The sequence below is a fragment of the Triturus cristatus genome, chromosome 6 (genome assembly GCF_964204655.1).
Source record: "Triturus cristatus chromosome 6, aTriCri1.1, whole genome shotgun sequence".
NCBI classification, from domain to species: Eukaryota; Metazoa; Chordata; class Amphibia; order Caudata; family Salamandridae; genus Triturus; species Triturus cristatus.
Window position 1 is genome coordinate 1,294,759,009 of NC_140589.1, and position 12,862 is coordinate 1,294,771,870.

At 47.0% G+C, this 12,862-nt stretch overlaps 1 protein-coding gene across 2 annotated transcripts in view; it reads right to left on the reverse strand.

Moving 5' to 3' along the window:
- C6H6orf118 (chromosome 6 C6orf118 homolog) overlaps positions 1 to 12,862 on the reverse strand; it is a 275,564-nt gene that overhangs the window by 182,010 nt on the left and 80,692 nt on the right. For both annotated transcript variants that reach the window (XM_085612240.1, XM_085612241.1), the window contains exon 3: positions 9,354 to 9,476. In XM_085612240.1, coding sequence (XP_085468366.1) covers positions 9,354 to 9,476 — 123 coding nt within the window. The remainder of the gene's footprint in view (positions 1 to 9,353; positions 9,477 to 12,862) is intronic.

Sequence of the window (12,862 nt, forward strand, 5' to 3'; positions counted from 1 at the left end):
CTGCAGGTCCAACACCACCATCCAGTCTCCTTGGTCTAAGGCAGACAAGACCTGCGCCAAAATGAGCATCTTGAATTTCTCCTTTTTGAGGAAGAGCTTGATGGTGCGAAGATCCAAAATGGGCCGATGCCCCTTGTTCGTCTTCGGAAACAGAAAGTAGCAGGAATAAGAGACATTGCCTACTTCTGAAACTGGAACCCTTTCTATAGCTCCTTTGGCCAAAAGAGCTGTAACTTTCTATTAGAGCTGCTTTAAGTGATCCTCCGCCAGCCATTCCTGACTCGGCAGAATAGTAGGAGGAAAAGAAAGGAAAGGAACAGAATAGCCCTCCTGGACGATCTGCAAGACCCACTTCTCTGATGTTATAGATCTCCAGCGGGGGAGATGGTGACAAATTCTCCCACAAACTGGAGTAATGTGATCCTGCAGAATCAGGCTAGGAGTGCTTGGAGCTGCGGCTGCCAGGGGCAGTGTGGTAGACGACTTCTGGCTTCCATTCCGAAGATGGAATGTACCGGGTCCGCGCACAGCTTGGATAGTCTGAGCGGGACGGTGGCTAGGATTGGACTGATGCGGCTGGAAACCCCTTCCGCTGCCACAAAAGGGGCGAAAGAAAAACTGGCAACGAGGAGTGGAGGAGAAGCCCAAGGATCTGGCCGTAGCTCGAGAGTCCTTGAACCTGACCAGGGCTGAGTTTGCCTTTACCCCAAAAAGGAGGGTTCCATCAAAGGGCATATCCATCAAATTGCCCTGGACATACCCCGAGACGCCAGTTGTGCAAAGCCAGGTGTGGCGCCTCAAGTTTACTGTCATTGAAATAGATCTGCCCAGCAAATCGGTCGTATCCAAATCACACCGTATGGTGAATTTTGCCACATCTCTCCCGTCCTTGCCCAGGCCTCCTCTGGGACTTGTGGCAGCACCTGCGCAACCGTCTCCCAAAGAGAGTGGAAGAAACGGCCCAATAAGCATGCGGTATTAACCAACCACAATGCGAGACTGGAGGAAGAAAACATCTTCTTCCCAAATGAGTCCAGTCTCTAGGATTCCCTATCCGGAGGGGAGGAAGGGAATGTGCCCTAGGAAGTATAGTCCCCATTGAGACGGATCCCGCAGTGACCAGAGCAATGTTTAAGACCTGTATGCTAAAAATAGCCACATGGATGAGCAAGAACATCCTTCAGCTCAACTCCAATAAAACTGAGATTTTGCTGTTAGGGAAAGCTGAGGAGTTGTGGACCTCTGACTGATGGCCTGTAGAACTCGGGGAAGCCCCCACACCAAAAAAAGCGGGCGAAGAATCTGTGCATTATAATGGATGACAAACCTTCCATAGAGGATCATGTGAAGACTATCTCAGGACCCTGCTTCGGTATGATGCGAATACTTAGAAAAATCTTCCCTTGGATTCCCCTCATGGCCAGAGAAGTCCTTATACAGGCGCTTCTAGTTAGTAGACTAGACTATGGAAATTCGCTACTAGTAGGAATGAGGGAAGATCTACTTTCAAGGCTGCAAGATGTCCAAAATCCAGCAGCGCGCCTTGCACTCAACAAACCTGCACATACCCCGTCACTACCTCTCTTGCGACAATTCAATTGGCTTCCTATTAGGAAGAGAGCACTTTGGGGATGGGCCCCGCCTACTTAATTAAGAAATTAAAACCTTAAATCCCCGTGCGTCAACTGAGATCGAGCAACCGTAAATTGCTCTGCACGCGGAGAATCATGAAAGCTAAAATGGGCGGCCGTGCTTTTTCCCACCTAGCCTCCGCCCACTGGAACAGACTGCCAGATGAGATCCGAGCCTGCCCCAATCTGGCACAGTTCAAGAAACAACTCAAAACCTGGATGTTCTAAAGACCGCTCTTCAATATGGTGTCTGCCACCCAGGCGCCGAGAGATCCCCTTGGGGATGATTCGTTGCGCCATACAAATCCCAATAATAATAATAATAAAGTAGAGTCCTGCACCACCAAACTTTCTGGGGTGGTGTGTAGGGTGAGGAACTTTGGGTCGCCCGGTGCTGGGCGATGGCTGCGTGCAATCATCCTGTTCACAGGAGCCCCTGTGCTAGGCTTGGACCAAGTTCCTAGAATAATGTCCGTAAGTGCCTCATTAAAGGGCAAAAGGGGTTCAGAGGTGGAAGCCCCAGGTTGAAGCACTTCAGTCAGGAGATTAGTCCTGACCTGCACTAAAGGCAGCTCCAGTCCAAGGACCTCAGCTGCCCTCTTAACCACCATAGCATAGGATGCCCCCTCCTCCATAGCCACTGTAGGTGGAGAGAGCATGCCAGAGTCTGGGGAACTATCCAGACCACTGGCTTCCCTAAGTTCCCCACACCAGTCCATTGTCTCCTCAGAGACATCCTGGTTCTCTAGTGGGTCTCCAGACTCCTCCCATTCCTCTCCTGAGCCTAGCACGTCCACAAAGTGCTCAGGTGACAACATAGAACCCCTGGGTTCTGTCGACGTCAGAATCGGCATCGTACGGTGCCATTCCGGCTCCGTGTCATCGAGGATAAGGATGGGGCTTGCGCCACCGACAGCCGTTGGCGACTTAGCTGGCACCAACTTCGGGTCCAACACCGGGGAAGGTCGCGTTGGCACAACCGGCGTCGAGCCGGATCCCAGATCGGATCCCTGAGGCCCCAACGGCGCTGTGGCTGCAGCCAACGGCATCGAACCCGATGGGGCCCCATCCGACCCTGCGGGGCCCGAGGGCTCACCAACGGGATCGTTCCGCTCAAATATGCGACACATGGTCTCGTAAAAATCCTTAATTTGAGCGGGAGTCGCTCCGGCTCCCGGAAATAAAGAGAGGCGCGATGTCGACTCTGGCTCCGGCTCCGCAGAACCGTGCCTAGAGTGTCAGTCCTCGACGACGGACGCCAGTTGAGGTGAAGTCGAAGTCCGCTTGGACTTCTTCTTCTTGTGCCTCATCCCCGAGTGTCCAGATGACCTTGAATGGGAGGAACAGGACTTAGGGCTCCATGAGCGATCCCGCGACCTCCTCTTCCTTGAACGGGATCGTGACCTCCTCGGAGTCTCGCTAGATGGTGTTGACTGCCGGGCCGCAAGCAACTTCATCGTATGCTCCCTCAAGGTCTTCTGAGCCATCGCCCGGCAGTCTGAATACGACTTCAAATCGTGGTCGCGTTCAAGACACCACAGACATACGTGGTGGGGATCAGTAACCGACATCATGCGGGAACAAGTCCCGCATGTTTTAAAACCTGTCTTCCTACCCGACATCCCTCGCACACAAAGTCGTCAAAAATATCAACAAAAGTCGAGAAAAAGATGGCCAAAAAGCATCAGAGGGATAGCTCTTCCCGGATCTGCGCTTAACTGGCGCGGAAAGAAAAGAACTGACGTCCACGTGCCTGGGTGGCGCCTATGTAGGCACCGCAATGTCATAACCGACGCCTTCGACGTCACGCGGAGCCATATGAAACCACCCGACGTCGCGCGCAAGTGGTATTGCTCAACAAAATTTCCCAGAACCAGCCTGACACCTGGGAAATTCAAAGGTAAGGAATCTGCAGCTGAAAGTCTCTATCAGATAATAAGGAACAACATAAAATATGTTTTATAAGTCCTGGTGAGGGAAAAATGTGCGATTTCGTTTTTCCTCATTGTGGTGCGTTAGCTCTATAGGCTAACATGGGAAGGATTTATTTGACATTAATAAAGTCTAACTATTGTCAGAAGTGAGCTAAAATAATTAAAAGTGTCAAAATAATAGAATGAATTCAACAACTCGCCAAGGTGGGACTTATTATAACTATGACGGAAAAGAAGTTATAGAGTTTGCTTTCCGAATGTGCCTGAATCGAGCAGCCTTTGACAGGGTGAGCCAAACTGCTCTGATGAGGCGCAAAGTGGCCTGCAAGTAAACAAAGAGACATTTGGTGATAGGAGAACTGCAGCTGCAAAGCAAAAGTCAGGAAGGGGGCTGGGAAGCCAAACTGGTCTTCAAAGGGAGAAAGACAGTAAGGACATGAACCAGGCCCATCCCCATGTCCTGCACCTCCAGCCAGATGGCAGGAAGGGGAGTGTTAGGGAAAGTTAGCTACACCTGTAGGTTGGGTTAGCCCAGTTCCAGGAAAGATTTTCTCCAGTTTGATGTTTGTGGACTGGGACTTTCTGAGACAAGAAAATGCCACACTTCAGGGGAAGTGGTCATCACAGAGGGTGGCACCCTGCACCCCATTGGTCAGAGATACCCTCCTTCTTATCAGCTCATAAACCTGGATAAATAGGGGAGAGCTACCCTGCAACTCAGATCCCTGTGTGGAAATATCAAGAGAAGAAGAACTGCCCTGCTGAACCCCTGATCTGCACCACACGAGTACTGTACTCATAAGGGATGCACCTGCTGTTCAATTTTGGCTTCACAAATGAAGACTTTGCCTGGCTTCAAAAGGATTAAGGAGTGGACTTCCTGAAAGCAAAAGGTACAAAAGAGCTTTAAGAAGTCACCTGTATCGACGCCATCAAGACAAGCCTAGCTGGATTTTAAAGGATTTGGTAAGATGCATTGTGGGAATTTAATTCCCAAACATTCATAGCCAAATCAGAGCTTCTGGACCCTTGGCTGGTGTTGTGGCTCCACAAAGACCCAAAAGAAACATATGGAGAAGAAGGACTGCCCTGCTGGACCCTTGGACTGCACAAGAGAGGACTGCACTCATAAGAACTGCACCTGCTGCACTCACAAGGCTTCCCAACAACAGGCCTTTACCTGCCTTAAAGGCTAAGGAGTGGACTCCTTGATCAGTAACAGGTAGAAAAGTGCTTGAAGGACTATCTGCAATATCAACAACAAGGACAACTCCAGCTAACATGCTTCACTCGGATTTTATTTGGATTGATCTTAAATGCACATTTGTGTTTCTGTGCTTTCATGTTTGTAGAATTTTGCAAACAGACCTTTGCTTCTATACGTTTCTGGTACATATGATCCTGAGTTAATAGTTTTGAAATAAGCACAAATAGTACCAAAATACTTACACGATTCTGTGTTTCCAAAATTGTGAAATAAAGTGCTTAAGATGAACGTAGACCATTTTTATGTATGGTTACAGCCAGGTTAAGCTGTCTGGAAGCTGTCTGGAAGACACCATGTCATCAATTCTTACAAAAAGTCCAAAAGGAAATACTGAGAGGCAATGGGCATTTTGTTAGATATCTACAACTACTGGCTTTCGTGTACTTTTCATGTTTGCCTTTGTATAGATGGACTGTCCATCAGGGCTACAGCATTTCATGGAAGAATTCACTGTCCCGTTAGCAGGTTCCAGTCCATCAAGGAGGGGGTCTGTCAAAGAGCCAGGTTTTTAGGTTTCTTGTGAAGATGGGGAGCGATGTTATCTGTCTGAGGTGGAGCGGAAGGTCGTTCCAGGCTCTGGTCACAAGGAAGCAGAAGGAGTGGCCTCCCAATTTGATCTTTCTGGTGTGGGGGACCACGGCGTAGGAGAGCTGGGCTGATCGTAGGGTCCTTTGGGGTGCGTGGAATTTGAGTCAGCTATTCAGGTATGCTGGTTTGGTGTCGTGGAGGGCCTTGTGAGCATGGGTTAGCATCTTGAAGGTGACTCTAGCTTTGATGGGGAGCCAGTGGAGTGTGCGCAGGTGATGGGAGATGTGGCAGTGTCTTGGCAGGTTGAGGACCAGTCTTGCGGCAGCGTTTTGGATGTTCTGTAGCTTGCGGGTGAGGTTTTTGTTTATTCCGGCATAGAGTGCGTTGCCGTAGTCGAGCCTCCTGGTGACCAGAGCGTGAGTGACGGTCTTTCTGTGTTTGAGAGGGATACATTTGAGGGTCTTACATAGGAGATGGAGGGTGTGGAAGCAGGAGGACGAGACACAGTTGATCTGGCGCTCCATTTTGAGCTCTGAGTCCAGGATGATTCCCAGGTTGTGTGCGTTGTCCATGGGGGTGGGCGGGCTTCCGAGGGCGGGGGCCACCAGGTGTCGTTCCAGGCGTCTGGGTTTGGGCTGTTTTCATTAGATTGCTGATTTGCAGACAGCTCAGTCTAATCTGAGGTGGCATGAAGGGCAAAAAATAATGATGGGTTGGAATCCTACCCCGAGTGATTGCAACTGTTTAGACTATGTGCAAGCATAATTTCCATTACCTTTTGTGAGTTAGAAGTGTATGTGTGCCAGAGAAATTGTGATGCGGAAATCTGTGTGAGAGACCATTAATGCTTGCTATCAGCAATAAAAAAAATCAATAGCTATTAGCTCCGTGAACGTCTATTCAGTTTTGGATGTGCTTAGTAAATCTCAGAAAATTTCACTCTGAATGGAACCTCGCCTACCGACCACCCGGACCACGAGCCACCTCTCCCAACCTTATCACCAACTTTGTTGCTGCCCTCACCATCGACTCAAGAGCCTAGATTCTCCTTGGTGAGCTCAACCTTCACCTGGAAGACCGAAATAACCCTTGCTCCACAGCACTCCTCAAAGCTTAAGCAACATTGGACTCACTCAGCTCGTCCCAAAACCAACACACACTGCAGGGCCCAGACTGGACCCCATCTTCACCACAATTCCACCGCACCACACACATGGACCGACAACTCCATCATCCACTTCCAAATCAACACACCCCAAGTTAACACCAAACTCAGGTTCAGCATTCCAAGCAGCAGCTGGAGCAAAATCACAGAAGGAGACTGATTCAGTGCCCTCAGCGCGGATCAACCTAGCCCCCCAGACAACCTCGACAAGGACATCAACAACTTTAACAACTTGATCAAGAACTGCGCTCACACCCTCACACCCATCAAGTAGAAAAAGCATAGTAGATCAAAGAAGCAGACCAGCTGGTACACAGAAGACCTCCAAGACACCAAGTGTCACTGTAAACAACTAGAAAAGAAATGGAGAGCCAGCCACAACACCACAGACAGAACTACATACCAGGCTGCACTCTGACGCTATCACCAGCAATTAAGAGACACCAAGAAAAAAGCTCTGGTGGACCACATCAAAGGAAGCTCCAATAGCTGCAAGGATATTTTCTTGATCGTTAAGGGTTTCACCTCGCCCTTAGCCACTGTCAACATCGCAGCCTCCCAACAATTCTGCAACAACCTATAGAACTTCTTCCACAGCAAAATCATAAATATCTAAAGCAATTTCGTACACTAACCGAAACCCAGAGTAGTCATTGCTAGCCTACCAACCACCAACCATGACGGTCTCCTGACCGAATAGACAACCCTCACCAGAAATGACACAGCGGCAATCATACAGACCATCCATTCAGGGGATCCAACAGACCCATGCCAACACTGCATCCACAATCTGGAAACATCACTTATCAGCACCACACTGAAACAAATCATTAACACCTCCATCACGGTCGCCACTTTTCTGGATGAATGAAAACTTGCAGAAATCAAAGCTCTCCTCAACAAGCCCACAGACCACCTGAATTAACTGAGCAAATTCCGACATATCTCCCTGTTCCACTATTCAGCCACAGTGATTGAGAAGACCAACAACAAGCAACTCATAACCCACCTCGAACTTCACCATCTTCTAGACAACATTCACTCAGGATTCAGAAAGAACCACAGCACTGAAACAGCACTCATAGCGGCCACCAACAACATTCTAATCATCCTGGAGCAAGGAGAAAGAGCAGCCTTAATACTGCTCAACCTCTTCACGGCCTTCAAATCTGTCTCCCATAACACCCTCATCAGAAGACTCCATGAGATTGACATCCGAGGTTCTGCTCTCAAAAGGATCTGTTCCTTCCTCATGGGACGAACCCAAAGGGTCAGGCTGCCAACCTTCTCATCAGAGACCAAGGGATTGATATGCGAATCCCCACAGAGATTGTCCCTCAGCCCCACCCTTTTCAACATATACATGTCACCGCTCCTCAAGATAATTCTGTCACAAAACATAACCGTCATCTCCTACGCCAATGACACCCAATTCATCCTCTCCATGATAAACAATGTCACCACTCCTCAACATAATTCTATCACAAAACATAACTGTCATCTCCTATGCCAATGACACCCAACTCACCCTCTCCATGATGAACAAGATAACCATGACCAGGACCAACTTCACGAACTGCATGGCCGTGGTAGCAGACTGGATGCGAATCAACTGCCTGCAGCTCAGCTCCAACAAAATGGAAGTACTGGTCTTTGGCAACAGGACCTCCCCCACGGGACCCACCTACTGGCCATCAGAGGTAGGATCAACATCCACAGACCACACAAGAAATCTAGGGATCATCCTAGACAAGCTCAACATGACAGCTCAAGTCAACAAAGTATGCACCTCCTGCTTCCACCTCCTATGGATGCTATGGAAGATCTTCAAATGGTTTCCTCAGAACACCAAACGGACCTTCACGCAAGCACACATCACCAGCAGGCTGGACTTCGGCAACACTCTCTATGCTCGGCTCTCCAAACAACACCTACACAGACTCCAAACAATCCAGAACACCACTACAAGACTCATACTCGACCTACCACTCCACTCCCACATCACACCGCACCTTAAGAAGCTTCATTGGCTTTCCATTCACAAGTGCAGCCACTTCAAACTTCTCTCGCACACAAACAAAGCCCTACACATCACAGGACCAGAATACCTGAGCAGTCGTATACACTGGAGGTCGCTCGTTCTCCTACATCGCACCCAAGACATGTAACGACCTCCCTGAACACATCAGAGTCTCCTCCTCACTTCTCTGACTTCAGCAAGAAGCTGGAGACCTGGCTTTTCATAGTAGCACCTTGGGAAGCACGCATCTACACACCAGCCTAAGCATCTACATACCCTCTCAGGTGATATCAGATATCAGATATCTAGATATCCTCTCCGTGTGCTATACAAATCAATATGACATGACATTAGTTTTTATCCTTTTCTAGCTGTCTTTCACTCTAACTTTTGTGCCCCATAGACTAAAGAGCATAAAGAGATAGACTATAAAATATTTTGTTCTCTAAAGATAACAAAGATGAAACTGGTGCTGTGAAAATGATAGCAAAAGGAAACAAAACAATGTGTAGAAATCTTCCGCTGCTTTTTGTGGGCTTTCTGAAAGTGATTATAAAAATATTGTTGGGGAAGTTTTTGTATTTACCATGAGGATGCAGAAGGCACCATAATGATTTAATCAAATCCTGTTTTCCATTCCCTCCTGATGTGAGAGACAAGGGAATGCTTTTTAGAGATGAGTCTTCTGAATCCTGTATAGACTGAAAGAGATGTTATTTTGCATTGAAAGTCTCACTAAAGGGTGTGTGTCAAAGACCACCATCTTGTTGCTTAATGATTTAAGCACCACATTATTTTAGACAATTACCTTAATTTGACTGAGAAGATGACCAAATATCACAGATTCGTTGCAAAGATCTTCGAAACACTCACTGATGACCTGCAACCGTTTGAAATGTGGTGGACATGAGTCTGATAAACTCATGAGTTCCTGCAGGGCACAAGAATAAACAGAAATTAGTGCAAATCGTCCTGTTTCTAATGAGACTTGCTGCCATAAAGAGATATGTTTCAGAATTTGACAACCATAGGTTATGGTAGACAACAAAGAGAGACAAGTAGATCAGAAGCTATGGTCTAGTACCTTCATACCATAAAAACTCTGCCCAACTACACATAGTTCACTGGGTGTCCCATTGATGTCCCGTGGTTTTCTTATAGCCTTATTCATCCTCCCACTTCATTCAGGACATAACCAACATTCTTCCCATGATTCTAATTCAATGCCACACTTTCATTTAAAAAACTGGTTGTTTAAAATAACACATCTTTTACAGGATTAAAACATCTCCTAAATATCATGTGCTTGTTTTCCTACTCTTAGCTGATGTTACATTCACCAACTCCCCCAGTACTTTTCAAGGGGTTAGACTTAAATGATAATGCAATCAAAAGCCTTTTGCGTCATCATGAGCTTCATAAAATCCCTTCAGGGTTTATAGTAGGATGGACCTTTATATGTAAGGTAAGAATACGTTTTTTTGGTGAAGACTCACATCCATCCCCCATTTCAGGGGTTTATGTGTATACCCATATGTCTCTACAAGTAACAATCTATGCCTATTTGCACATTTCCATCTCCCGGTGCAAGCACTGTGAGGAGACAGGGCCTCTCCCTTCATCTTATTCCTGGCTGGTACCTGACTGTGACAGCCTTCGCCTGATTGAGTAGAAACTGGCTGAACTGAAGCTGGACCTCCTTACTGTAAAGAATAACCTTCCGACCCTCCTACACTGCTCACTGAAAAATGAGAAGTTGTGCAAACTCTATCCTCCCCGGGGACTGATCCACCTACTCCTCCAGCAAGTACTATAAGTGGTGGAAAGGAAAGGTCCTCTGGTACTTACCCCAGCAACCCACACTGGCCCTTTCAACCTCTTCCCAACCTCCATTCTAGACCACTTAAGTTCCAGCCTCAGATGTCTGATGATGACACGCTCGCACTTTTACTATCGTATGATGACTATGCGGTCTCTCCTAGCAGCATACTCACTATCTCATCGGTTCCGGATAGAGAACCTAGCATTACCTTTAAATTCTTGAATACGGATAACTTACTTCAGGTCACCATGTCTCTCCTAGTGGAAGCAACTACAAACTCTCATATCAAATTGAGGCTTCTCAACTGCAGATCAGCAGTGAAACACGCAGCGGATATCTCCAAACTCATCATATCACAAGAATTGGACCTACTGATTCTTACGGAAACGTGTCTCAATTACTCCTCCTCCCCAATACTCAACATCTTAATTCCTCCTGACTATGACATAACCAGATGTAATAGATCTATCAAATCTGGGGGGCATTGCCTGCATCCATTGTTCTAGCCTCGTATTGAAGCGGACTCATAAGGATCTGCCTGTGAGCTCCTAGTCACTGAAATTTGGAATAAGGGCAAGATTGTTTGTGTGCGTCACATGATCTATCATCCCCCTGGGGATAACTTGAGTTTCGTAGAGCAATTGATGGAATTCATCTCTGCTTGCTCGGCCCTCCATTCTAACCATATCTTCGTCGGTGACTTCAACCTTCACTGGAATGACACAAATGATCCTCTATTTTGCTCCTTTAAGGCTTTCCTCTCCGACCTCAATTTCATTAAGACCTGCAACGGACCCACCCCTACAAGGGCGCTACCCTTGACCGTATTATAGCTAGAGATCACATCATTCAACTTGATGACATTGTTCCATGTGATTGGTCGGCTCGTCACCAAATCTGCTTTTACATTCGGGAAAAGGTATTGCTCAGACAAGGTCAACCGCTCAACAACAACTGGCTCGTAATCTGAGAGACATCCACATCTCTAATCTTTCCAACTTGAACAAGAATCTGCTGGGACTTCCCCTAACATGAACAATTTGGAAGAGTTGACGGATCACTACATCAACTCCATGTCAAATATTCTCGACTCTGCAGCTCCGAAGCAACTCAAAAGGATTCCTTGCAAACAATCCAAACCCTGGTTCAATGCCGCCCTTAATGATGAACTTCGCAAACTGACGCTCTCAGTGCGACGTTGGAGAAATGCCCCCTCCACCTCTAGTCTCAAGCAGTTAAAGAAAATGAGCAGCTCATATAACAAACACATTCGCATTGCTAAAACAGATCATTTCAGGGCTCAGCAAGACAGCGCTAAAAACCGACCCAAGAAACTGTTTGATATCATCAAACAACAGGGAATCAATATACCAATCCTATTCCAGCAATCAAAACCTCTGGACCCAGTGAGGAGGACTTCTCAGCGCACTTTTTTGAAAAGTATAGAAGTATTGATCGGGAGATTCAATGTGCTGCTACTAACCTGATGTCTATGAGCGCCTTGTGTTCTGCAGTACCTCCGGCAGTGTGTGCTCCGCTATACCCCACAGAGTACACTCTCAAAAACAATGCCTCCTGGAATTCCCTACTGCTCCCAGATATGGAGGAGTTGTCACATTCCTTGGCATCTCTTAAACCTTCCAACCATTTCAGTGATACACTTCGTGCTAAGATGCTCAAAGACCTCAACGCACCCATTCTCCCTCTCTGGTCCAGGATCATCCAACAATCTCTCTTACAGAGGAGGATTCCATACTGCCTTAAAATGGGGCAAGTCACACCCATCCCCAAGAAGCCTGATGCAGACCTAGCGAATCCCAATAACTTCCGTCCGATCACCAGCATCATATCTTGCTTGAGAAATGCGTTCAAACACACCTTTGCGACCACATCGAGAAATTTCAGCTTCTAGACCGACCCCAATCGGGCTTTAGAACAGGTCACAGTACAGAAACAGCTCTAACTCACATTGTTGATGATACCTTGAGAGCTCTTGACCAAGATGCTCCTTGTCTTCTAATCCTTCTGGACTTGTCCTCTGCTTTTGACACTATCAAACATGATAACTTGATTACTCTTCTTCAATATAGGATGAGGTTATCTGGTCCTGTCTTAAATTGGTTTGCCTCTTTCCTGCATAACCGAGCCCAAAGAATCAAAGTCAGCCAATCTCTGGCTGCTGGTTCCACAGTCTCTTTTGGAGTACCTCAAGGATCTGCACTCTCACCCTTGCTCTTCAATCCCTTCATGGAACCTCTAACTGCTATTCTTAACGGTGCTAGCATTCAGTACCATATGTACGTGGATAACACTCAACTGTATTTGAAGATCTCCTCTCCAGATGACATTAAAATATTTAATGGGGAGCTTCAAAACACTCAACAATGGCTAACGCATAATCATCTGTTACTAAATACCCTAAAAACAGAATTTCTCCTGATTATCCCCCGCAACCACTCAGCCCCTACGCAAAACTGGATAAAAGAAATCTCAGC